We start from the raw sequence: 27,291 nt of genomic DNA on the forward strand, positions 1-27,291 counted from the left end.
GTTGGAGACTTTAGGCACTTGGGAGCCACAGTGCACACCCTGGAAAGTGGAGAAAGGCATTCCGTAAGAACCTTCGGAGGCCACTTTGCCCATCCCTCTCCCTCTGATCCATGGCCACAGCAGAGGCCTGGAGGGGAGTCATGATGTAATTTCCATCCAGAGGCTGCTCTTGCTGTCCCTGGGAGAATGCCAGCCAGCACTGAGCCAGACCTGCCCACCCCTCTCCATCATCTCAACTGCTGATGATGCTCCCTGCAGCTCTGATTCCCAGCTCAGCCTCTCGCCATTGGCTGCCTCTCAGGTCACACTCTGGGTTCAGACCAGGTCAGTCTGGAGTGCTTCCAAAAAAGACAAGACAAGATGGCGCTCATGAGAATTATGCCTTTACAGAATGATCTAAGACAGAGCTTCTCAACCTTGGCTGTTCACTGGAATCCTCTTCAAGTAATACTGATGTCGGCATCCCACCTCTCAGAAATCCTGAATTAACTAGTCTGGGGTTGGGGAGCAGCTAGGTGTCAGGACATTTGAAAGCAGCCCCCAGGTAATTATAAAGAGAGCTGAGAAACACTGTCTTAGGTAATCCTGTAAATGCTGAAAGCCATTGATCTAAAAGAAGTCTATTAACTTCAAAAAGGAATTTTTTGGACAAGAAGGAAGCTCGGCTGTTAGGAAATGTATGAGGCTGACCAAAAATGAACTTTGAATCACGTGAGCGAGTGAGACGAGTAAGATGAAGGAGGGCGTGATGGCTGCGCTTTGGGAAGGGGGTACATCGAAAGAACCAAGAGTGACCAAGCTGGGCAAGTTCAGGGCTTGGCATCCTAGCACCCAAACGTCATCTACCTCCAGTTTGGAACGGATGAATTTCCTGCCATATGGTGGTGCTTGTGTGTGTGTGTGTGTGTGTTCCCCAATATGTTTTTTACAACACAAGTCTTTTGCTGGAGCTACTCATGAGGACACAGGACTGCTACCACAGGAGAGACTCATCCCCCAGGCCAGGAACCCCAAGGATATAACTCTCTGTCAAGACCAAGAGCCGTCACTTGCCTCCTGGGGCAGGTCATTCCCTTGTGTGGTGATGTAAGTAACACAGACGAACAGGAGACCAGCTCTGTCCTTGGGGGAGCTGTTACCTGTTTGAGAAAAGCAGGAGCTCTAGAAGCTAGTTCAGGATTGTGGGACTTGAAGGTCAGCACCGTGAAATGCTACTTCTCCACCGCTCTTGGCATCGAGGCCTGGGACTGCGGCCTGTGTTCCCATCCTGAGTGCAGGCTAGCACTCCGCCCTCCCGCCCCTCACACAGGAAAATGGTCTCATTCCTGAAGAGTGCAAGGGGGTCTCTTTTCAAGAAGGCCCTCTTCTCAGAGATCTTTCTGTTTGTTGTTGTTGTTTGACTTGGCCCGCCCATGACGTAGAGAAGTTCCCCGGCCAGAGATCAAACCCATGCCACGGCCGCGACCCAAGCTGCGACAGTAACTCCTCAGAGATCTGATGTTGTTTCTCTAGGCGGACCTGGCCAGCTTGTGCCTGAAAGCCGGGGCAAAGAATCTCAGCACCGTGTTTCTCATGACGGACGCCCACGTGGCTGATGAGAAGTTCCTTGTGCTCGTCAATGACCTCTTGGCATCTGGTAAGAGACTCCTGGCACTTGAATGTCTCTAATAAATTCCTGCTGGAGTTGGAGTCATTCCAAGGTAGAGACTTGGTTCAAGGTCAGAAGAGCAAGGTCATAGAAATGAGGGAGAGGAGTTCCCATCCGTGGGGCAGGGGGAACAAACCCAACTGGTATCCATGATGATGCGGGGCCGGTGGGGGGCGGGGTGGCGTTCCATCCCTGGCTTCACTCAGTGGGTGGGGGATCCAGCATGGCCGTGAGCTATGATGTAGGTTGCAGATGCAGCTCGGATCCCACCCTGCTGTGGCTGTGGCCTAGGCCAGCAATTGTAGCTCCAGTCTGACACCTAGTCGGGAACTTCCATATGCTGCGAGTGCCCGCCCGAAAAAAGCAGAAAAAAAAAAAAAAAAAAAAAGAGGAAGAACTGACAAGGTCCTTTCTAGGATTGCCGCTAGGCCTGCTGTCTTTTATTCTCCTTCCTTTTCGAAAACAGACAGTAATCATGGGACTTTCTTAGTGGGACTAGATATGAAAACAGGAAAAAGAGCAGGTTAGGGCCTGTTGACCTGCTGAGTCCGGAGAGAAGGTGCTGTTCCCTCCCCACACCCGAGACAGAAAGAAACTAGAATGTGTGCAGCATTTCAGGTCCGTCAGGCCTTAGCAGCAAGATGCACACAGAGAACCTGCAGACACAAAACTTACACAATAGGGCAAGATTAAGTTGCCAATCTAATTAATCAAGGATTCAGAACTTAATGGAAGCAAAGTAGAAGCAGGAACAAATGTAAAATGTTTTTCTTAGATTAGAAAGAATTTGACAATGCCTGTGACATTATCAGTGCAAGATAGGACTGCAGCAGGAAGTTCAATTCTTTTTTTTTTTTTCAGTTCTTACTACATTTTTTATTAAAGTGTAATTGATTTACAATGTTGTACCAAATGAAAGTTCAGTTCTTGATATTTTGCTGTCCTTATTTATTAGGGATTCAGAACTTACATCAACCATTCTAGAAAAAGTTTATGTATACATATATATGTATATGCATGTATATATATAAATATATACAAGATATACATAAATACATATACTCCAGAAGATAAGTTCCTAAGGCTCAAAGATAAGACAATATAATATATACATATATAAATTACATGTTTTCAGAAGTTTGGAGTGCGTGTATGTACTTACATTTATAGTAAATAAAAGGAAAATATGATTTCTTGACTCAATCCAAATTTAGCATCCACAAAACTACCTCTTCATCTGGACTAATAAAACAGTCAGTGCACAGATGTTCTGAACAAAATTTCTGCCTCCAGATTTCCAGCATTTCAGAAAGCTCCTTCTTCACAGTCCACCTCTCTGACTAAATACTTTTTACTTTATCAAGTCCAAGGACCAGGATCACACTACGTGTCTCCATAGCCTATTCCATGTCATATAATGTATTTCAGGATGGCTCCTCCCACACAAGCCCTAGGAACTTCAGTGCTTCAGAATTGCTTCAGATTCTGTGCTCTGGTACCCCAGGCAGTTTTACCATCACTTCCATGAAGAGCCACTGCTCCCTGGTCCAGACGTGCACCAGCAGTCTCTGCGAGCCGCCATTGGCCTCTTTCTGATGCGGACTAGAGTTCAAGTTTCCTTACTGTGCTGGCTCCAACCATGCCGCTGCTTCCACCCCCTCATTGCTTTCCCATCCTGCCCTATGTAAGCCCATTTTATATCCAGGAGTTCTCCTGCTAACTCTCAGACCTTTTCTCCTCCGATCTTATACAGTGTCTTTCTCTCTGCCTTTTTTTTTTTTTTTTTTTTTTTGTCTTTTTGCCATTTCTTGGGCCACTCCTGCGGCATGTGGAGGTTTCCAGGCTAGGGGTCTAATCAGAGCTGTAGCCACCGGCCTACGCAAGAGCCACAGCAACACGGGGATCCGAGCCGCGTCTGCGACCTACACCACAGCTCACGGCAACACCACATCCTTAACCCACTGAGCAAGGGCAGGGACGGAACCCGCAACCTCATGGTTCCTAGTCGGATTCGTTAACCACTGCGCCACAACAGGAACTCCCAGTGTCTTTCTCTTAAATACTGTCTCTGTAACATCCCTCTACCTTCCACAAGAGTATTTCACCTACAACACTGCCTCAGCTCTTTATTGTTTTACCAAAAAATGAGAGACAGATCCACCTGCTCTCCTGCCCTGAAGCTGTGCCCTACAGTCTAATTTCTAAAACAATCAAAAAAGGTAGAATTGTGCTTCCAAAGACTTAAAGCTTTGCAGATGCCAGGCATGTTGCCAGCCTCACTCTGGATCTCATTTGGCTCCAATCCAGCCAGGTCACCTTCTCTAAAATAATGTCTGAGACACAGAAGATGTTACACTTTACCAATTGAAATTTTATTCCTCAATTAAGTATTTTTAATTCTTCATTTGGGAGACAACTTTTTTCAAGTTCAAATGAATTTCTGAAGCCCTGCCCAGTGAAAACTTAATGCAATCAACTTGCTCCAAAGTCATGGAATTTCAAGTCTTCTATACAAACCAGGATTTATGTACACATGATAAAGTGGAGATACAATTACAAGTAATACTTTTCTAGTCTTCCTCTCTTTTTTCTTAACCATTTTGACAGGGGGAATTGAGCATGTCTGAATTCTAATTTTCCCTGTCAGATCATTTCTGGCTAGAAATTAACGGACTGCTGGTTCAGGCAGAGCTACAGAGATTCCTCAGAACCTCTCTCTCCCCTTAGTTTTTCAGTTTTGTGGGGTTGTGCAGTCACTCCATTCTTGGGTAATACAGTAATAACTAGGAAAACTATACATTGGGCCCATTAGCTCATCCCTCTCTAGTATCTACAAATCCTGTTAGGTTAGCAGTAAAGACACAGTGAATGAATCCCTCTGATTCAACCTTCTCCCCAAAACATCTTTTTTATGATCTAATGCTCTCACACCATAGGCTCCCAGGCTTCCTCCCATGCTTCTTTAGTTCAGTGTTTCATTTTCTGACACCCTTTTCAAGATCAAACTGTGCTGGTAATTCAGTGCAGAAATCCCACTTCTGACACTACCGCCAAAATTTCGGAACCCATCCTTATGCCATTTGCACCTCAGGTTGGTTACAGACTGATAGTAAGAAACCCTACACCCAAAGTTAAAAATTAAATTAAATTTCCAATTCAATTAGCAAAAGCTACATAATGGTGTAAGAAGCAGGGTGGCCACCCAGATCCGAATGGATGAAGCATGTCTTTTGGTCACTCTCTTTGGCTGCCAGAGTCCTTAAGGGGTGTCATGAAGCTGCTGGTGAAACTATGCATGACATGTTGGCCCTTGCTGAATCTGAAGAGTTCAATTCCTGATATGTCCGTGTAGCCCTGTGTAATAATTCCTGAAGAATGTACATTGGCCATCAAACCCAGTTACTGAAACAATTCTTTAAAAAATTTGTTGTTTCTTGATCCCTGAACCAAAATCAGCATAAGCAAGGCCCCGCCCTAATCTAAAGGGAGAAAATAAAATTTTTCCTGACTTTGTGTTTCAGCACACCTGCATCCAGGTTTCCAGCATTCCAGAAAGCCCATGTTACTGCAGTCCAGCTAAGCAGGTCTAGTCTTCTCCATGTCTGCTGTCCTTTCCTCTCCTTACTCTGCCAGATTTCATACTTCATTTCACTTGGAGATCTGATATTGGGATTTCCCTTTTTCCTTTCCAAAGGCTTAACTGTTCACTCCAAAATTAATATTTCTCTTCCCTGGCCCAGACTAGATCACTTTGCATCTATTTCTATATTCAGAGCCATTCATTAAGCTTCCATGTTCCAGGCATAAGGTGCTGTGCTCAACACGAGTATCATGCAGCCTCCGTGTGGTCTATTGGAATAGCCGATTGAGTCCCCTCTCTTGTAAAGTCATATGCGTCTCCATCTCTGAAGCAGACTGTCCTTTTTATACTTGGGCCAAATCTCCTCTTGGTATACAGAACTGAAAAAGATCACCTCATCTTCCAGGTGCTTTAGGATGTGATCCAGAACTGACGTGTTAGTGATCTGCACACATCCCATGAGAATGTGGAGTCTGGAAATATTTGTAAAAGTCTTGGCATTGAATTGTTCTTCTCCCAGGAGCACCTGGAACTGGATTTCCTAATGGGCCATCTGTGCTTTACACAAGTTGTATTCTAGCCCAATTTCCCTGAAAGGGAGAAGAAAAAAAAAAAGTGTGCGGCAAAAGAGAGGCCGTCAAGCATATACCAGGTCTCCTAAGCATACTTTGTGGTCTCAGTGGCTCTGTTCACCAGATGTGTTCCCTAACCATAGACCATGGAAATTTAAACCAGCCCCTGACTGGTTCCAACTGCAAACAGAAATGCCCAAAGGGTAATGCAAAAAGATGCTTGAGCGATCAGGTTTCTTTTCTTCGCAGGGTACTAAATTCTCATACAAATTGAGACGATGTCTCTGTGCGTTCTCCTGCATTGCTAATCTCTCCCTCGTGACCTGTATCCAAAAGCTAAAGTTGCCACCAGTTTTACCCCTTAACTATAATCTCCTCTGTCGTGGCTACCACTGATCTTTTCTTTCTTTCTTTCTTTTTTTTTTTTTTTTTGATTCAACAAATGCAGATACTTCTTAACTCATCTCTTGACCTCTCAGGGAATCCCCCTCTCCAATCCATTCTCCTCACTGCTTCCAAAAGGGTCTACTTAAACTTTCATTCCTTCATTGGTTCCTAATTGAACACAGGATAAGCTCTTCTGTACAGGGAAGAGAAAAAAACAAAAACTGTCTTTGACCTGTTTCTTCCTGTCTTCACTAGGTCATCTTCCCCATTATGATCGAGTGAGGCCAGTGTCCTTGAGATAACACCTTGTACTATTTGCCGACTGCTCACACTCTTCCTTTTGAACCTCATGCCCTTCTCCTTATTTGTCTGGATTAACCTTTACCCAGTCTTCTAATTTACAGGACTTACCTTGGGTGTCATCTCTCTGGGAAATCTTTGCTAATCCACTGTCACCTGGGGAGGAATGAGACACATTCCTCTGTTTCTCTCGAACTCCGTGGTTGCACCCACTGCCACTGGACTAAGACAGCATTATTGGCTTATGAAAGGAAAAGACCATATGGCCTGTTTTTTGTTAATTGTTTTAATGAAATAATCCAGTGATACTAAAGATAAGGATTAAACACCTCCTACCCAGCTTAGGAAATAAAATAACCCTGATATAATTACAACCTTCCATAAAGACTGCGTTGCTTATTGTCATCATTTATTTATATCATCAGCACCAAACGCATCTCCTGGCCCATAATTAGCTTTCAGGGGTATTTGTTGAACTAAGGTGTGTAATATCACGAGAACGATGTGCCATCTTACAGATGAGATATTTCTCTGGGACATGTGCTTTGAGGAAGTTTCCAGCCATGCAGAGAAAGGGTCAGGAGTGCTGAGATCACCACCACACTCCCTGCTTGTTCTACCTTGAGACCACGGAAGTGTTTTTGAAAAATGTTATTCCTAGGTGGGATCAAAGCCCATAAGCCAGTGTGAAGCTTAGCTGGTTCTTGGAGAATAACCCTCAGTTTCACCGTTTTGATCGCCAAGCTCCAGCCCACTGAACCATCTTAAAACATCAGGGTCTCCTCCCCGAAAAGCAGCGGTGGCCTCTGAGAGCCCCCGACTTCACAGAGGAGATGACGATTAGTCTGACTTGCAAACTATCAGGACATGTTACTGACTGCATGAAGCCTTTCCACACTCGGAGGCAGAAATTGGGTTTCTCAACTTTAGGTCTCAGGAGGAAACTTTTCAAATATTTAAATAGCCTCTGCCTCTGTTCACTCGCAAAATCCCCTCTGGCAGTTCAGTCTCCTGCTTTCAGCATGGCTACCTACATCGCACAATAAGTGACAGCAGTGTTGTCAGGAGAAATTGGAGGAACAAACCTGAAAAGGCAAACTTTGCTCCCAATTCAGAGGTGCTCCATTCCATCTGGTGATCTTTTTAAAGGTTCTTGGGACTCGTGTGACAAATACCACCATCGTAAGAATATGAAAAAAGGCTCTAAAAGGCCTGGGTATCTTCAATATCTGGGCACTTAAAGGTATCACAGAAACCAAAGTCAGCTCACTTTTTCTTTCTTTTTTTTTTAAAAAAAAATTATTATAGTTGATTTATAATGTTCCTTCAATTTCTGTTGTACACCAACGTGATCCAGTCATACATGCATGTACATTCTTTTTTTTTTTCATACTATCTTCCATCGTGTTCTAACCCAAGAGATTGGACCTAGTTGCCTCTGCTGTACAGGAGGGCTCCATTGCTGATCCATTCCAGATGTAATAGTTTGCATCTACTAACCGAAAACTCCCCATCCATGCCCTCTGGCAACCACAAGTCTCCTCTCCATGTCCATGATCTGTTTCTGTTTTGTAGGTAGGATCGTTTGTGCCATGTTTTAGATTCCACATTTAAGAGATATCATATAGTGTTTGTCTTTCTATTTCTGACTTACTTCACTTGGTGCGAGAATCTCGAGTTGTATCTACATTGCTGTAGATGGCATCATTTTGTCAGTTTTATGGCTGAATAGCAGTCCTTGTATATATGTACCACGTCTTCTTCCTCCATTCAGCTGTTGATGGACGTTTAGGTTGTCTCCACATCTTGGCTGTTGTGAATCATGCTGTGATGAACATAGGGGTGCATGTATCTTCTTGAATGAATGTTTTGTCCAGATATATGCCTTGGAGTGGGATTGCTGGATCATATGTAGTTCTCTGTGTAGTTTTCTGAGGTACCTCCATACTCTTTTCCATAGTGCGTGTACCAATTTACATGCCCACCAATAGTGAAGGACAAAAATGGCCATCATTAACAAGTCAACAAATAACAAATGCTGGAGAGGGTGTGGAGCACACTTTTTCTGTAAAGGGTCAGAAGGTAAGTATTTTCAGCTTTGCAGGCCATACAGTCTCTGTTACAGCTACTCAGCTCTTACATTGTATTGGGAAAATAGCCACGGATAATATCTAAATGAATGAGTGTGGCTGCGCCCAATAAAACTTTATTTATAGACAATAACATTTGAATGTCATGTAATTTTTACATGTCATTAAATATTATGATTTTAGTTTTTTCAACCATTAAAAGTTGCAAAGACCGTGTTCAGCTTGCAGGTGGACGCAGAGGGCCAGATTTGGCCTATAGATCATAGTTTGCCTCCTCAATATCCAGCATGTTATACGTAAAACACTAAAGGACACAAATCCTACCTATTTCAAATAATATAGAAAGGGTGAAGAATGTAGACTCTCTTATTAGAAATGTTCTAAGACCAAAGGGGGTACCAGTTCTCACTGGAGGGCTCTACCATAGAGATGAGAAAATGTAGATTATCTGACAGATGATGGAGAAAGGAAATCGGACACTACAGGCAGTCAGCTCCATAAGAATGAGTATGGCTCACATCAGTTCCATTTGAATATTTCTCTCTAAAACTTTCCTGAACTCCTGAACTCCCAGCACATGCTAAATATCATTTCACTTTTCCAGCAGTTTCCTCTGACCTCTGTTTTTATCAAATAAGGCTGAAATGGGTTATTCCATTAGTAAGACCTTGATTTTGACAAGTTATAGCACCCAGTGTTTTATATGCATGCTATGGAATATCTTAAAGCATGGAAATTAAATCAAGTTTGTCCAATTAAGGGAAGAAAGGAAATGATGGTTTTCATGATAATGCATTTTTTTTTCATTTTGACCACTTAATTGATTAAGTTTAATTAGTATAAAACTCTTACCCAACTCCTGGCTGCATTAGTGTTGTCAAACTATGGACGTCAGACGTTTGTTGGAAAGTTGGCATGGATTTTCTCCAGATACCGTAGTTCAAGGAACTGCAGCGGCTTCGTTGTTGGTAGGGTCGTAATTCCCATCCCTCAGATCAGTACAGTACAGTACCCACTTGCCAAACCACCCATCTTGGAGGACCTCAGCCGAGTAAAGGTACCTTCCGTCTCTAACACTTCTATGATGCTATTTCATTTCTGCATTGGTTATGGAGGAAACAAGAAACCTGTGGGTGCAGAGACTTCAGAGGAGAGCTGTATATGATTTCGGGTCCACATTGCTTCAGTAACTACCTAAAACCTTGTTCTGAAAATAGGAAAGAGCTTTTCTGATAGCCATAGAATATCCTGGAGTGAAGCACATTTATCTTTACCTCCCGGCCAATGTTTCCAAATACTTCCTTCCAGCTCATTTCTCTCATGGAGAAAACCTCATGTAATTCAGTATCAGCCTCACAACACCCAATCTGTCTCCATTTCTCTGTGGTTGTCTCCTCTCCTCCAATTCTCTGTTCCTCCTTTCCAAGGCCAACTCTACCTTGTGAGCTTGGAGCCCATCATCGCCTGGTTCTTAATTCAGACTTTAGCTTATTCTATCCCGCCTTTCAATTTCTGACCCTCCCTCACAGTCTTCACAGTCTCGTCACCCATATTTACTTTTCCCCTTTATGTTTCTCTGTATCTTTTTAAAAAATATGCTGGGATACAAAAAGCAATTAAAAAAACACCCACGCAGTTACAAACAAATGTTGCAAAATAGAAACTTCTGGCGTGCCTGCACAACAGTTTCTTTACCCCAGGTGCCCCAAACTGCATTACTAAATCGTCTAGTATATGCTCTTCGACCTTCCCCAAAAAAGTCAGTTGTCCTCCAGAGTATTTGTACAGATTTACTTTCTGCATGAATACCTCTTTCCTCCTAACCTCTCCAACATTTGGTTTGATTTCATTTTTGCGAATGGGTGTGAAATGGCATCTCATTTTTGTCCTTTTCCTTCTTAACTTGTGACACTGGAGCGTCTTTTCAAGTGTTGATTGGCTATTCATCTTACGTTAATTGCCTTCTAATATAGTTTGCCTTTTTGTTCTTTGGTTCTTTCTTCTTCTTATGGATTTGTGAGAGTTGTTTGTATCTTCTGGATCTGACCCTTTGTTCATTATATGGGTTGTAAATGTCTATTTGAAGTCCGTATCTGACTTTTGTCATGCTGATTTAGTTTAAACGTTGCAAAATATAGTCTTTTTATATTTTGTGCTTTTTGTGCTTTGTTTCAGAAATTGTGTCCTATCCAACACCATAAAAATAATCTTTTGTCTTTTATCCTTAAACTACTGCTGTTTCGTATTCATGTTCTTAATCCACCTGGAATGTATTTTTGTGTACTGTTCTAGTTTTTTTTTTTGGCCAGGCCCATGGCGTGGGCAAGTTCCCGGGCCAGGGATCAAACCTCAGCCACATGGAGTTCCTGTTGTGGTTCAGTGGTTAGTGAACCCAGCTAGCATCTATGAGGACGCAGGTTCGATCCCTGGCCTTGTGCTCCGTGGATTAAGGATCCGGCATGGCCATGAGCTGTGGTGCAGGTCGCAGACGTGGCTTGGATCCCCCATTGCTGTAGCTCTGGTGAAGGCCGGTGGCTACAGTTCTGATTGGACCCTTAACCTGGGAACCTCCATATGCCATGGGTGTGGCCCTAAAAGACCAAAAAACAAACAAACAAAACCCTGAGCCACAGCTGAGACCCTAGCCACACCAGTGACAATACCAGAGCCTTAACCACCGGGCCGGAGAACTCCTACTTTTATTCTTTGATATTAGTATTGAATTATCCTAACATCACTTATTGATTTGTCCATCCCTTGTCAATACACTGATTTTTAATATGAATTTCCTGTTATATCTTGGTCTGTTTCTAGGTGTTTCACTCACTGTTCTATTTGTTTGCCCAAGTACCAATTTTGCACTGTTTTAACTAGCATAGCTTGATAAGGAGATGATTTCTGATAGGACAAATCCCTCCTTCCTGTTCTTTGCAATTATCGTAGCCATTCTTTACCGTTTGCTCTTCCATATAAATTTTAGGATATGATTGTCAGAATTAAAAAAAAAAAAACATTGGATTTTTTTTTTTTTTTTTGGTGGGGGGAATTGCATCTTTGTGATACTGATAATACTGAGTCATCGACCCACAGACACAATATTTCCCTCCATTTATTTTGTGTTTTATATATGACCTTCAGTAGTACATTATCATTTTTATACCAAGGTCTTACACATTTTTAATACACTTATTACTGCCTGTCTTATCGTTTTTGATTGTATTCTAAAATAACTTTTTTCCTTTAGGGCCACAGATGCAGCATATGGAAGTTCCCGGGCTAGGGGTCGAATCAGAGCTGTAGCTGCCAGCCTACACCACAGCCACAGCAACGCCAGATCCAAGCTCATCTGTGACCTACACCACAGCTCACAGCAATGCTGGATCCTTAACCCACTGAGCGGGGCCAGGGATCAAACCTTCATCCTCATGGATACTAGTCGGGTTCATTTCTGCTGAGCCACAGTGGGAACTACCTGAAGAACTTTTAAAATAACCTTATTTTTGGCCAAAGTACAGAAGTGTCATTTTATTTCCAATATTGATTTTGTATCTGTGTGGAAAATTAGATTTTGACAATAATAGCTTTCTTTTTTTTTTTTTTTTTTTTTTGGTCTTTTTTTTTTTGCCTTTTCCAGGGCCGCTTCCGCGGCACATGGAGATTCCCAGGCTAGGGGTCTAATCGGAGCCGTAGCCACCGGCCTGCACCAGAGCCACAGCAACGCGGGATCCGAGTTGCATCTGCAACCTACACCACAGCTCACGGCAACGCCGGATCCTTAACCTACTGAGCAAGGCCAGGGATCGAACCCGCAACCTTATGGTTCCTAGTCGGATTCGTTAACCACTGTGCCACGACGGGAACTCCTATTTTCTTACCTATCCATATAAACTTTATTTCTTTTCCTTGACATTTAGCACAGTCTAGGACCCTCTGTTTAATGCTGAAAAGAAAACATTAACAGGAGTCATTGCCTTGTCTTATTCCTGATTCGAAGAGAATATTTTGTATTTCACCAGTAGATACTTATGATGTTTGCTTTTGGTCTCCAGTAGATATCTGTTATCTGGTGAAGAGAAATCTCATTTATTTCTAGTTTGCTAACAAACTAAATTTTCAAAAATTTTGTGCAACTACTTGATGGTCATATTGTTTTACTTTTTAAAATCTATGAATGTAGTGAATGATTCTCATAGATTTTTCTAATATTTAACCATCCTTGCATTTCTAGGATAAACTCTAATTGGTCATCATATATTTATTTTTATACATTTAGTTTGGATTTTGAAAAAAACATCCATTATATACTGCCTCATTAATATACTAGTTTATCTAACTTTCAAAATTTTACTAGACTGGTAAAAAAACAACAATTAGGCATAGCTTTAGAGTACAATTCTGGAGTTCTCTTGCAGCACAGCGGGTTAAGGATCCAGTGTTGTCACTGCAGTGGCTCAGCTCAGTATCTGGTCTGGGAATTTCCATATGCTGTGGGCACAGCAAAACAAAACAAAACAAAAACACTTCTTTTACATGAGTGAAATTGAGTTTCTCTTCCAGCGTTTGCCAATCTGATTTACACAAATAAAAAAGTAAGTAGGAGTTCCCGTCGTGGCTCAGTGGTTAATGAATTCGACTAGGAACCATGAGGTTGCGGGTTCGATCCCTGGCCTCACTCAGTGGGTTAAGGATCTGGCATTTCCGTGAGCTGTGGTGTAGGTCACAGACGTTGCTCGGATCCTCCGTTGCTGTGGTTCTGGTGTAGGCTGGCGACTACAGCTTTGATTAGACCCCTATCCTGGGAACCTCCATATGCCGTGGGTACGGCCCTGGAAAAAGACAAAAAAAAGACCCCCCCCCAAAAAAGTAAGTAAACATACTTTTGATGTACATTTCTGTTATTGCAAGTGAGGTAAAGCATTTGTTCTTCATTTAAGAAGCAGATATATTTCCTGTACTGTGAATTCTCTTTTCATATCCTTCACCCCATCTTACTATTGAATTATTAACCTTTTCCTTTTTTGCAGTTTATTTACAGATTAAGATTAGCCACTTAACTATAATCTAAGTTAAGCATGTATTTTCTTCCTGCCTTCCCTTCCCCTTTTGTGTGTGTGTGAGAACATTTTCGTTCTACTCTCTTTATAGTCACCATGTTATACTTTAGATCCTCAGACCTTATTCATCTTATAAGTGTGAATCTTTTTACCAACCTCTCCCTATTTCTTCCACCCCTCAGCTTTGCTTCTATGAGTTAGACTATTTTTTTTAAGATTCCATATATAGGTGATACCATGCAATATTTGTTTTTGTCTAGCTTGTCTCACTTAGTATAATCTCTCTAGGTTCATCTATGTTGTTGCAAATGACAAGATTTTCTTACTTTTCAAGGCTGTATATTATTCCATATTTTCTTGATCCACTAATACATTAATCAACACTTAGGTTGTTTTCAAGCCTTGACTATTGTGAATAATGCTGCAGTGAACATGGGAGGGCAGTTATTGCTTCAAGACAATGGTTTTGTTTACTTCAGATTTATTCCCCAAGTGGGACTGCTGAATCATATGGTAGTTCTACTTTTAACCTCTTGAGGGACCTCCATACTGTCTTCCATATTGACTGTACCCGTTTACACTCCTGTGAAGAGTGTACAATGTTCCCCTCTCTCTACATCCTCTCCAATGCTTATGATCACAGGTGTGAGGTGATATTTCTTTGTGGTATTGATGTGCAGTTTCCTGATAATTAGTGACGTCGAGCACCTTTTCCTGTATCTGCTGGCCACCATTTGTATGTCTTCTTTGAAAAATACGTATTTTCATACTCAGTTGTCTGCGTTTAGTTGTTATACTTTGCCTTTGATGTTTTCACCATGCAAGTGTTTATGTTTTTGTATAAAATGTATATTTATATTTTCTATAAAATTTATCAGTTTATACATATCAAATTTACCTATATTTTAGAAATATTAATTTTCAGCTATAATCATAAAGTCCTTCCCCACTAGAGGTTTTAAAGGTATTAAAGGTATTTCCCGCATTTTTCTGTCATTTTTATATTTACATCATTTGAAATTTATCCTACTGTATGATGAATATAAAGATCCAATCATAATTTTTATTTAGATTCCAGTTTTTCTTTTTCTTTTCTTTTCTTTCTTTCTTTTTTTTTTTTTTAAGGGCCACACCTGTGGCATATGAGGTTCCCTGGCTAGGGGTCAAATCAGAGCAGCAGCTGCTGGCCTATGCCACAGCCAGAGCCAGAGCCACAGCAACGCCAGACCCAAGACACATCTGCAGTCTACACCACAGCTCATGGCAACACTGGATGCTTAAACTACTGAGCAAGGCCAGGGATCAAACCCACATCGTCATAGACACTAGTCAGGTTCATTGTCACTGAACCACATGGGAACTCCAGATCCCAATTTTTCTAATACCATGTATGGAATAGTCCACCCTTTCCCCATTCTTTTTTTTTTTTTTTTTTTTTTTGGTCTTTTTGGTCTTTTTGCCATTTCTTGGGCCGCTTCCACAGCATATGGAGGTTCCCAGGCTAGGGGTCGAATCGGAGCTATAGCTGCCAGCCTACAACAGAGCCACAGCAATGCAGGATCCAAGCTTCATCTGCAAGCTACACCACAGCTCACAGCAACGCCGGATCCTTAACCCACTGAGCAAGGCCAGGGATTGAACCCGCAACCTCATGGTTCCTAGTCGGATTCCTTAACCACTGCGCCACGACGGGAACTCTTCCCCATTCTTTTAAGATGTAATACTTATCATATACCAAATTCCATGAAGCCATCCATGCTCTCTCCTTTTCTTCTCTAATAGAAGGTGATAGCTCATTCTTCTTAAATATATGGACTTCTCAGTATGTTTCTCTTGGCCCTTCCACCCATGCCCTCATAGCTATTTTACATCTATTTTATTTTTCTTACTAAATATTAAGCTCCTCAGGAGCGCAATTTCTACTAACAGTAGTCAAGAAATAAATTCTGTCAGCAAAAGAAGAAATGACAGCTCAAAGTGCTTGTGCTGCCAACTGCTGACCCAGGACAAGAGGGCGCCGTACACCCCGTTCCAGCCTTTAAAGCATCATTGCCCAGCCCCGGGTTTGGAGTAGATGTGATGTCTGTCCAGTAGCATGAGTGGTGGAACACAGCCTAAAAAACAAAGGGCCCGTGCGCCAAAGCTAGAGAACCACTCATGTTCAGCAGCACCGCCCGCAGAGCTCCTAAAGCTCCCCTCTGTGCTCCACGTCTTCCCAGGAGAGATCCCGGATCTCTACTCTGATGATGAGGTCGAAAACATCGTAAGCAACCTGAGGAACGAAGTCAAGAGCCACGGGCTGGTTGACACCAGAGAGAACTGCTGGAAGTTCTTCATAGATCGGGTCCGACGACAACTGAAGGTACAAGGATTTGCTGCCCAGGGCTGGCAGGGCCAGAGGTGGTTCTTGGGAGCCTCTCCTGATACTGTGGGCACAGCTGTCCTTACCCATGGTCTTGGGAGTGGGTGGAGGGTGCAGTGCCTTTCTGGGCCTGCTCTCCTCTGCAAGGATGGCTTCATGGGCGGTGGCCTCCCTCCTGCAGGCCGGGTTCCTGATTCCTTGCTGAGAAAGGCTGCCTGGCATTCAGAGTCCCCTTGTCTCCGCTGATAAGCGTCCCAGATCCCTGGGAAGGAGAGAGTCCAAGGGCAGGTGTGCCTCTCTGAAAGTGCTTCTCTGATAGGCCTTGGTTCCCCTGCCCTCTGCCTTCTCAGGTGACTCTCTGTTTCTCCCCGGTGGGGAGCAAGCTGAGGGTCCGCAGCAGGAGGTTCCCTGCCATCGTGAACTGCACGGCCATCGACTGGTTCCACGAGTGGCCGCAGCAGGCCCTGGAGTCCGTCAGCCTCCGCTTCCTGCAGAACACGGAGGGCATCGAGGTAAGAGGGAAAAGGAGACGGGGTACCCCGCCAGAGCCCCTCCACCCGGGGCACAGGGAACTCCAGGGCCGCCTTTTCCGTTTGGCGGAGCAGCTTTCCACGTGCTGACCGGGTAGGCAGTCCCCCCCAGTCTTCGCGGCGGCCGCAAGGACCTCCTCTTTCCTGCTCTTTGATTTCAGCCCGCTGTCAAGCCGTCCATTAGCAAGTTCATGGCTTTCGTCCACACAAGTGTCAATCAAACCTCCCAGTCCTATCTGAGCAACGAGCAGCGCTACAACTACACGACCCCCAAGTCGTTCCTGGAGTTCATCCGACTCTACCAGGGCCTGCTGCGCAGGAACGGAGAGGAGCTCACGGCCAAGATCCAGCGGCTGGAGAACGGACTGCTGAAGCTCCACAGCACCTCCGCCCAGGTGAGCCACGTCCTTGGGTCCCTCCCGCCTCTGGGGCGGGGGGGTGGTGGGGGTGGGGAGGGCCCCTTTGCCGAGGCCTCCAGGATCGCAGTCACTGCCTGAGAACCACGCACGGTTCCCCCGAGGCCCGGGTAACACAGAGCAGTGCGAGGAGTCCAGGCTGCCCCCGCACCACTCCCGGTCATGGGCAAGCCCGGGCTGTGCTCGCGCTCGGCGCTGGAAGCCCGGGCTGTGCTCGCGCTCGGCGCTGGAAGCCCGGGCTGTGCTCGCGCTCGGCGCTGGAAGCCCGGGCTGTGCTCGCGCTCGGCGCTGGAAGCCCGGGCTGTGCTCGCGCTCGGCGCTGGAAGCCCGGGCTGTGCTCGCGCTCGGCGCTGGAAGCCCGGGCTGTGCTCGCGCTCGGCGCTGGAAGCCCGGGCTGTGCTCGCGCTCGGCGCTGGAAGCCCGGCTGTGCTCGCGCTCGGCGCTGGAAGCCCGCGCTGTGCTCGCGCTCGGCGCTGGAAGCCCGCGCTGTGCTCGCGCTCGGCGCTGGAAGCCCGCGCTGTGCTCGCCAGCGGAAGTGCACAGCCTCAGCTTCAGTTTGGGCAGCTCCCTCTCAGTGACAGGAATCCCTCTGAAGTACTTCTGTCTTCCTCTTTTCACCTCATCCTTTTCTTCTGCTTTCTTTTCTTCTCCACCCCACAGTCCTTTCATCTTCAAAACCCAAAGAGATGAGTGGTTGGAAGAAATGGTTGAGAGGTGAAGACCAATTTTTTCTTGTTTCTTGGGTTTTATGACGTTATCTGTCAAAGAGCCACTGGAACCTAATTTCTTAAATCCTGTCTCATGTCGTGCATTGCCTCACACGTGCCTAAGCGGTTGTCCATCGGGAGAAGGCCCCTGTCCTCCCCTCCTTGTGTTATGCTTCTACTTACTCTTCCAAGTGGAACGAGTCTGTTTCAGTTAACATACTCTTTCCTTGACAACTGGGGGCAACTCGAGCCCTTTTGCCGCCCCTGCTCATGCCCATCAAATATTGCTGGTTCCTTGATGGCTTCTTTTTGTGTTCTGTTTATCCCCAGCAGAGCTGGCCTCTCATTAAGGTAGTGGAATGGCATACATTTGCACAATTAAGCTAAAATTGTAATCAATTTCATTCTTGAACGTCACATGTTCCTGTAGATTTCTGAAGCCTTTCATTTCCTATGATTTTCTCAGAACTTTGCCTTTGGAAGAGCTTTGTTGAACTTCCTCCTTCCGACTTGCCCTTTCTTCCCACTTCAGTCTCTTGATTCGAGGATGTAATATAGCTAAAGGATTTCCTTTCGTTTAGTGGGATGCAGGGAGCCCTTGCAATCTATACACATGGAATTTCTTCTGCTCGGGAAATTTTTCTTCTGTTTTCGGGTTTTGCCCATCTGGTCAGGCCTCTCCTCCCGGAGCAACGAGGAGCTGGACGGGTCCTTGCCCCATATCCATTACCTTCTTTCTCATTATTACCTCCATCCCCTGGGCCTTTTTCTCTGCATTTTAGGCGAGCTTTTCAAGTTTATCTGCAACAGTACTAATCTAATCATGGGCAATATTGCTTCTGCTTCTTATGCTTCCAAGGAAGACTTGAATTACACTATTACATTTTCAAAATCCCAACAGCCCTTCCCCATCTCAGCCTTTTCCCTTTCCAACACTGCTTTTTTTATCTCAGCCTGTTTTTCTGCAACTGTATCACAGAAATCATTCTACCAATGATGCCAAGCAGCTTTCTGGACTTTTTTTTTTCTAGATCCAATAATGGTTCATTTTTAGAGCTGTGTTGTTCCTCTAGATGCTGTTCCTTTCCTTGTTCTGTCTTTATATAAAGACCTTTTTTTTTTCTTGGTTTACTTCCATGCGTGGTGAGATGTATTCAGACTTAATGTTTGTCAACAAAAGGCACGTGACCACTATCTGGATGCTCCTCTTTTTCCATTAGTTTTATGACCAAAACCCCTCCTTAGAGCTCCAGTTCAGGGTAGGTTGAGGTACACAGATCCGAGTCCGGGTCCTAGCAGCTTACCTGGTCGACACCTTTGTTGGAGAAACATAGGACCTTCTTTCCCCAATCCCTTTATTGTTCTCTCTGAACTTCCAGAAAACAGCATGAGCCAGAATCCCAGGATGCAGTACTACCAGGGGTTTTTTTTTTTTTTTTTTTTTTTTTAACCATCTCTCACCTCTTCTTCTTCCTTGCTCCCACTAATCTACAGTGTCCTCAGAGCATTCTGTATCCCCACCAGCCCCCATTCTACCTTCTGCATGTTTATCTTCTGGGAAGTGCTGACCAGTCTGCATAGAGGACAGCTGCCGGGGAGCAAGCAGTGCAGCAGGTGCTCGGACAGTCACAGAGCAGCTCCCGGTGTTCTGTCTTGTACAAACCTTGCGTCTCTGAGCAGTGAGGCAAGTCTGTTTTCCTGCTTCAGGCAATCTCTGCCCGACTAGGAGAAGCCTGGCGACTCCGTTAGGTGACTCCAGCTCTATCTGCATCTAGTCAGTGGAAAACCCTGCCAGGTACTGGCATCGGTTTCAGTCTTCTCCTTTCTTTACCTCAGTGAATAATACTTCCGTCTACCCGGCTACCTATCCCAGAAATGGCGGCATTATTTTAGACTCCTCCCCTTCCCTCCCTTCCCCCATTTAAGCGTTAACAAATTCTGTGAGTTTTCAAATATCTCTCAAGTGTACTCCTCTTGCTGTGTCCGCCACTTCAGACACTTCGTACTTGGATTATCTCAATACAGTGAACCCCCAAGTCTCGCCCCCATCCCAAGCCTGCTTTGCCCACAGCCTCTCACGTCACCCATCAGACTAAAATCCTTGAGGTCCTCTTTGATTCGTCTCCTGCCTCTCTTTCTCTCTCAACTTACACCCCGTCCATCAGAAAACCACTGCTGGCTCTGACCTCAAACATGCCCCAATCCCATCTCTTTGCACCGCCTACGCTGCTGCTACCCTGAGCCACTGACATCTTTTACCTGAGTAGCTACAGCGCCCTTCTAACTAGTGTGTCTGCTTCTCCTTTTGCCCCTGTATAGTCTGTCATCAACCGAGTAGCCAGAGTGATCAATGTAAAACATCAATCATGTCACTTTTTGCTCAAAACCCTGAGACGGCCCTCTCTCCCAGATTGCCATGGCTTCCAGAGCTTCTGCTGACCCTGCCCTGTCGGCTCTCAGGCTTCATCTCCTACTACCCCATCCCCGTGGCATTCCTCCTGAACCCCCTGCTTCTTTGCTCTTTGCTCAGACACATCGGGCCTTTGCAATGGCTGTTGCCCCCACCGAGAGGTTCTTCCCTCTGACACCCCCATGGCTCACACCCTCATCTCCCTCAGTTCTTTGTTCCGGTGGCCCCCCGTCTCGGTGAAGCCCACCCGATGACCCCGTTTTAAGCCACAACCCCACGCCACCCCTGATCCCTCTGTTTTGCTCTGCTCTACCTTTCGCGCATAGGGTTTAACCCCTCCGAACACGTTATATAATTTACGTATTCATTATAGTTATCTCTTATAATGTATTCATTACATTGATCGCCATCTGTTGGGTGCAAGCTCTCTAAGAACAGGAATCCTTGTCTCTTTTGCTTGCCAGTGTTTCCCAAGTGCCTAAAACAGTGACTAGACAGAGCAGTCACTCATTGAGTATTTGCTGAATGAATGAATGAAAGACATTCTACCTGGTCTCCCCACCTGTGTTCTGGCAGCTCTCTAGACCAGCAGTATCCAATAGATATATCCTACAAGTCATAGGTGCAAATTTAAATTTTCTAGAGGCTGCATCAAAAAAAGTAAAAGAAGGCATAGTTCCCTTGGTGGCACAGTGGGTTAAGGATCTGGCATTGTCACTGCTGTAGCTCAGGTCACAGCTGTGGTGTGGGTCCAACCCCTGGGGCCCCAGAACTTCTGTATGCTGCAAGTCCCCCCCAAAAAAAACAAAAGAAAGAAGAAAAGTAAAAGAAGCTAATTTTATTTGAATTATATATTTGTAGTGTATAGTTTTACTACATTTTAATAACACTTTATTTAGCCCCAAATACTCAAAATATTATCATTTTAACATGTAATCAGCGTGGAAAAGTTATTAATAAATATTTTCCCTTTTTCTTCCTGCAAGGGTTCCAAACTTCCTGTGTATGGCTTTACTTGCAGCACATCTCAGTTGGGACCAGCCGCCTTTTAATTGCTTCCAGTCTAGAGAGCTGCCAGGATACAGTCCGGGAGACTCAGGGCTACATTCTCAGCCATGTTTGAAGAGCTCGTTAAGCGCTGGCTGGCAATGACCAAACTGGAAGCACAGCTCCAGACCGACCTCTCTCCTGCTCTTAGAGCAGTCTTTGTTCAGACCATAAGTCTGAGTATTCTCTCCAGTCAGCCTTGATGATCTAGGCACTGCAGTTCAGAGTCTCTGAACTTTTCTAGGACTTTTAAACTTGTATCCTTGCATATAGCTCCACCGTCATCTTCCTCTTTTCTGCAGCTCTGTACCCTGAAGTCCAGCAGTACTTACTATTTGAAGTTTCCCCAAAAACTCCACAAGTCATTCACATCCCTGTGCCCCCCCCCTTTTTTCCCCCTTTTTATAGCGGCACCTGCAGCATATGGAACATCTCGGGCTAAGAGTCGAATTGGAGCTATAGCTGCCGGCCTGTACCACAACCACAGCAACGCCAGATCCAAGCCACACATTTCAGTAATGCTGGACCCCTAGCCACCGAGGGAGGCCAGGGATAGAACCCACGTCCTCACAGAGACAATGTCGTGTTTTTAACCAGCTGAGCCACAGCGGGAGCGCCACATCTCTGTCTTTACATGTGCCCCTACCTTGTCATTTTAGCACTGTCATGACTTGAAAATGTGCTGCCCCTCCTTCCCAGCAGCCCTTTCTAAGCTCCAAGCAGTTATACCCACCCCTTCTCTGTGTTCCTGGAATTATTCCTCCTTGAATTATGTTTCTTCTCTTGCATATATCGTACCATACTGTTATCAGTCCTTCGGGGGCAGAAATCAGGATTCCCTGGCACATGGTAGGTGTTCTGTAAGTGGATAGATTGGGGAGATGATGGAGGGATAGGCAAACAAACAACGAGCAAGTTCTAAAATCACCTATAAGCCCAGAGAGGAGGTCGAGAATGGGTCATTTGCAGTACTAGTACATGGTACATTTTCCATACTTACTGATGGTGTAATGATGATTCTTCTTGGGGAAGTGGTATCTGGGGTGCCTAACTCTGATATAAACCCTTCATCTGAAATTATCCCTTTGGTAGAAAAGGACTGACGTCCATCAGCATAAACTACTGCCGGGCCGAATCACACAGTATCCTTCTACCCAATGATGACAGCTTTTGGCGTATGCACCTGGGAGGAGTAGGCTAAATGGGTCTCACAGCTCAGGCTCAGGCAGACCCCACATTTATTTAGCAGTAACAGTAGTACTGGAAGTAGTAATAATTATAATAATTAACAATTGTATGGTATGCTAAAGTTTAATAAACTTTAGACTTACAATTTCATGCTTTGCCAGAATTGTAACTATGTTTTCCTGTAACTGAATTTAACTTAGCTCTGAATCCATCTTTTTTCATCTAAGAAAGCTTTTAATCTTGCATTGCCGGTCAACTCAGTCACTTCAGGTTAAACATTCAGCCTTTGGAGGGAAGTCAGTTCTTTCTCTTGACGCAGTCATGGACCCCACCCAGTCTGGGGTCCCACGCCGTCTCTCACTGACGTCCTTGCTTCTGTGTCTAACTCAGGTGTGTTCACGAGGAGAACCTGAAGACACATTCACACAGGTCCTGCAGGTCCTGCCAGTCCCCACATGTAGGTTTTAATAGACAAATCTGTCCATCTGGAAACTTTTAAATTCAGGTTTTCTTGGAGTTTAAAATAATATCAGGCCACCAAAATCGCCGGAAGTTGCCAATTAATAATTTATGGTGATATATTTGTCAAGACCATCTTGGTTGCAAGTGAAAAAAAAAACCAAAACAAAAAAACCTAACTCTAACTCACCCAACAAAAACAAAAATAAAGAAAAGACAGAAAGTACAGGAGGGGAGGGGAGAAGAGGAAAGAAAATTTTGAGATTACATTATATATTTATCAGGACCCTTTAGAAAGCACCTAACCAAAATCCAACTAAAGTTGGTTTAGGCAAAACAACAAAACAAAATTTTTAAAAAGTCAGTGCATTCATACAACTGAAAAATGTTGGGTAGAGTTTAACTCGGAGCGCCTGGAACTGGATACTCCCTAGGTGTCCCTGTTCAGATGGACAGCTTCCATGGTTCCGGAACCTCAGGCTAGTGTTCAGTCCGCTTTGCAACCCCAGTATAAAAAGGCGTGCTTCTTTACCAGAGTTTTCAGCCGAGTTCCTGAATTAGCTCTGATTCATCTCTTTGGGTCATTGGTTTGCCTATAGCTGACCAACCTCTGTGACTTAAACACTCTCATTGGCCAGGCCCGGTCCATGACAACGGCTGGGGGTCAGCCCCCCACCAAAATACAAGGCCTTACAAAGGAGAGGTCTCCAAAGGAAAATCGAAGTGTGTTACCAGAGCATAGTTGTTGCTGTTGCTATTTTATTAGACAGGCAAACATAACAGATGTCTGCTACAGATGGAAAACACCTCTGTCTAAAAGAAAAGCCTGCTCGAAATGCGAATTTATGTCAGAAAGTATTGGGTGATTGACTGTATGCATTCCGAGTCAAGACGGAAGACATTGCTAGGCTTCCAACCCTCAGCGGAGTGTTTTTTGCTATTGATTATCCTGCTTCCTTCTCCTTCTTCTGGAGCCCTGGGGAGACAGTCCTGGGTAGCTTGGCCTCTCTCTGTAGCATCATGTGCCTGGACCTTGAAGCAGGGGAGGCCTCCCGCCGCCATCCTATCGCTACCAGACTCAGCCAACATCCCCCCACCTAGCAGGCATGGTCGATACACATGGAGCCAGCAAGACTGGGAAAGGATCTCTTCAGTGCTGCTGGCACCCCGCCTCTGAGTCTTCCTGTCCAGGTGTGGGTGTGTCTGAAGAAGAAGAGATCCAGGGGGTGGCGGGAATGCTTTGCATCGGGGAAAAGGGGAAGGTGAAAGTGTAACAGAGCCTATTTCAATTTCCTGCTCTATCGCAGCAGAGCCATAAAATGAACCTAAGCTGTGCCTCCTCTGTAGCTTTGTGGGGAGCAGCCTCTTTCTAACTGGGCAGGACCCTCTTGTCACTCTGAAGAGCCATAAAGCTCCCATTCACAGTGCTGGCGATGATTGACCTTGGGCCTGAGGTCATGAGCCAAATCTGCGGTCAATAAAACAAACAACAATAACAACAACAACAAAATGCCACTTCAATTTCCTCAGATCTCCCAAGATTTAAAAAGGAACAAAAAGTTACTGGCGTGTTTGCTGACGGGAGTGATTGTGTGGTTCAGTCATTTGATTTACAATTGCATCTTTGTCCTTGTAGAAATAACTCTCTGCAGCTGAGCAACGAGAGATGGAAATGGATTAACCTTCCAACACGGGGATATAAGACGCGTGCTAGGGAGCAGGCCTCCATTTGAGGTTAATGCAAAGTCTCCGTTTCTATGAATACACACAATTAAAGAGCATTCTTTTTTCTTTTTTGCCTTCATTTTCTTTTCCTTTGATCTGCCATGAAAAGAGAATTATCAGCAGCGTCTAAGTCTCCATTTTATTTTTGCATCATAAAGCATTTGAATCTGTTTGACATGTTCCAGGAGCTCTGAAGTTATCTTTGGTTGCTGGGTGAAATAGACTTCAGAAAAATGAGACAAGAGGTCATTCAGGAATGTAAAGTTTATGGGCCATAGTGCAAAAACAAATGGCTTTTTCACTTTCCCGAAATAAATAGATCTGAGTCTTCTCTTTGCACGTGAAAGGGCCATGCCCCCAGTGATTCTCAAACCTAGGCAGGCTAACAGATGCATCCCGAGGGCCTATGAAAACACAGATTGCCGTAGGTCCAGAGTACGCCTGAGAATCTGCATTTACAACAAGTACCCAGGTGATGCTGATGCTGCTGGTCCAAGGACCACATTCTGAGAACCATCCTGCTGTCCTGAACACATGCCAAACCACTCATCCCACTCCAGCTATTCCAGAGATAGAAGATTTCTGAAGTGCCAGTACTCCCATTATTTCATCACTGCCTCCAAATGCATGCGTATGAATGTAGAGGCTGGGTCGGGAACCCAGCTGGTCTGGACCATCGAAATTCTTGCTTTCCACTTCAGCCTGGTCACCTCTTTCCTGAAAGGATTGTGGAAATAGATTAAGACCAACCAAATGCAAACAAGAAAGGCTCTTTATGCAGAGTTTGCTCTCGCAAGGCAGTCAGCCACCGTCGTTTGTGCATTGGTAGAGCAAAGGCAGGCAGAGGAGTGGGAAAGCCTTATAGGGTGAAGAAAGGAACATTCCCAGTGGATGCTGTTGGCCCTCAGAAGCTGGAGGAGGGCTGCCCAGGAGCAGCGTGTCCTGGGTGATCAGTTAAGGGTGTGTGTTTGAATTTCTCTCGTTGGTCCTAAGTTGGAAGCAGGGACCAAATTAAGTTGTCAGTTATTGATAAAGCCCTGGGCATTTTGGGTTGCTTGTTACAGAGGTTATTGTTTGTCTTCCTGGACTATTCCTCAGACAGTAGTCTGACTTGCTGTAAGTGTGACTTATATTAGGCTGGCTTCCTGAGCTAGTTTTTATGGATAATGAGTTGGTTTCCTGGGCAGGTTGCTGTGAGTGGTGGGTCAAAATTGTGCTTTAATGTATGGTCTGGGAGTTCCCGTCGTGGCGCAGTGGTTAACGAATCCGACTAGGAACCATGAGGTGGCAGGTTCAGTCCCTGCCCTTGCTCAGTGGGTTAACGATCCGGCGTTGCCGTGAGCTGTGGTGTAGGTTGCAGACGCGGCTCGGATCCTGCGTTGATGTGGCTCTGGTGTAGGCGGAGACTACAGCTCCGATTTGACCCCTAGCCTGGGAACCTCCATATGCCGCAGAAGCGGCCCAAAGAAATAGCAAAAAGACAAAAAAAAAAAAGAAAAAAATAATGTATGGTCTGGTCACTGTATTCCATCTTTCAGGATCCACAGTAGACACTCCCTTTCTACAGGTTACTGAATCCTCGGTACATTCCACATTACACAATTTCCATGCAAGAATGACTGAGTTTTGTTGAGGACCTACTATGTGCAAAGTAAGTGTTCTGTTAGGCGGCAGCGTCAGTGAGAAGCAGCCTGTGTCATTTGGGTGTCAGAGAGAAAGGAAGGGAGGGCCGGACAGGTGCTGCTTAGCATCTTCTACCGCCTTCACTGCCCTGGGGAGAGGAAGAGGGAGCCCAGCGTTCCTTTCCTTTCCCAGGTCAAGGCGCTCGGTCGCAGCTGCGAGCTCAGCTTTGCACCTTCGCTTCATCACCACTCTGCAGGGTCAGAAGTCCCTCTGTTCCCAGTAAACCTGGGGCTCCTCTGCTGCAGGTGGATGATCTGAAAGCCAAGCTGGCCACCCAGGAAGTGGAGCTGAAGCAGAAGAATGAGGATGCAGACAAGCTGATTCGGGTGGTGGGTGTAGAGACGGAAAAAGTGAGCAGAGAGAAGGCCATCGCAGACGAGGAGGAGCGGAAGGTGGCCCTCATCATGCTGGAGGTGAAGCAGAAGCAGAAGGACTGCGAGGAAGACCTGGCCAAGGCGGAGCCGGCGCTCGCGGCCGCCCAGGCAGCCCTCAACACCCTCAACAAGGTAGGGGGAACGTCTGCTCAGCGGGAGGGGAAGGCGCTTCTCGGGCCCAAAGCCAGCCCCGTGCCCTGGCTTCCAAGGAGATGCAAGGGCAAAGTCGGGAGGCCTTGGCTGGGCAGCTGTCACTGATCTATTCAGTAAGGAAACAAACACTTATCTATGCTGATGATATGTCAGGATCCACGAACGTCTGAGAACCAGTCAGGGCAGGAGAGGCCGAGCTGGTCCAGCCTCCCTGGCTTCACTGATAAGAAAGCTGGGCCCCAGAGAACTGACTTGCCCAGAGTCACGAACCTCAATCTTAGAGGCAGACTTGAACTCACATCTTCTAAATCTAAGCTCAGAGATCTTCCAGCTATGTAGCCCATGGTCATTTTACCTCTTATGTTCTATAGGACACATGAGCTTTGTAAGGCCCTCTGAAAATGTTTAAGATGTGAGACTAAAATAAGACGTTGTCTCCAACATATGAGAAAAATCTGCAAAATCAAATGTAGCAAGTATTCACTTTTCAACGACATGTAATGGTGTGTCAACTAAATTCAGCTCACACGCATGACCTTTTGGTGGAATAAGCGTGACTCCTGAGAGGTATTCATAAGACAGATTTATTCTGATTCCCTTTAACTT

General features: G+C 45.1%; 1 protein-coding gene across 10 annotated transcripts in view; it reads left to right on the forward strand.

The window, feature by feature from the left end:
- The window catches only part of DNAH9 (dynein axonemal heavy chain 9), a 321,249-nt gene that overhangs the window by 187,994 nt on the left and 105,964 nt on the right, over positions 1–27,291 (forward strand). For all 10 annotated transcript variants that reach the window (XR_002337370.1, XR_002337369.1, XM_021067888.1 and 7 more), the window contains exons 45-49: positions 1,513–1,636; positions 15,851–15,993; positions 16,344–16,505; positions 16,685–16,918; positions 26,404–26,664. Coding sequence is in view for 8 of the 10 variants with exons in the window: in XM_021067888.1 (XP_020923547.1) it covers positions 1,513–1,636; positions 15,851–15,993; positions 16,344–16,505; positions 16,685–16,918; positions 26,404–26,664 (924 nt within the window). In the remaining 2 variants the exon portion in view is untranslated. The remainder of the gene's footprint in view (positions 1–1,512; positions 1,637–15,850; positions 15,994–16,343; positions 16,506–16,684; positions 16,919–26,403; positions 26,665–27,291) is intronic.

The sequence above is a fragment of the Sus scrofa genome, chromosome 12, assembly GCF_000003025.6.
Source record: "Sus scrofa isolate TJ Tabasco breed Duroc chromosome 12, Sscrofa11.1, whole genome shotgun sequence".
NCBI classification, from domain to species: Eukaryota; Metazoa; Chordata; class Mammalia; order Artiodactyla; family Suidae; genus Sus; species Sus scrofa.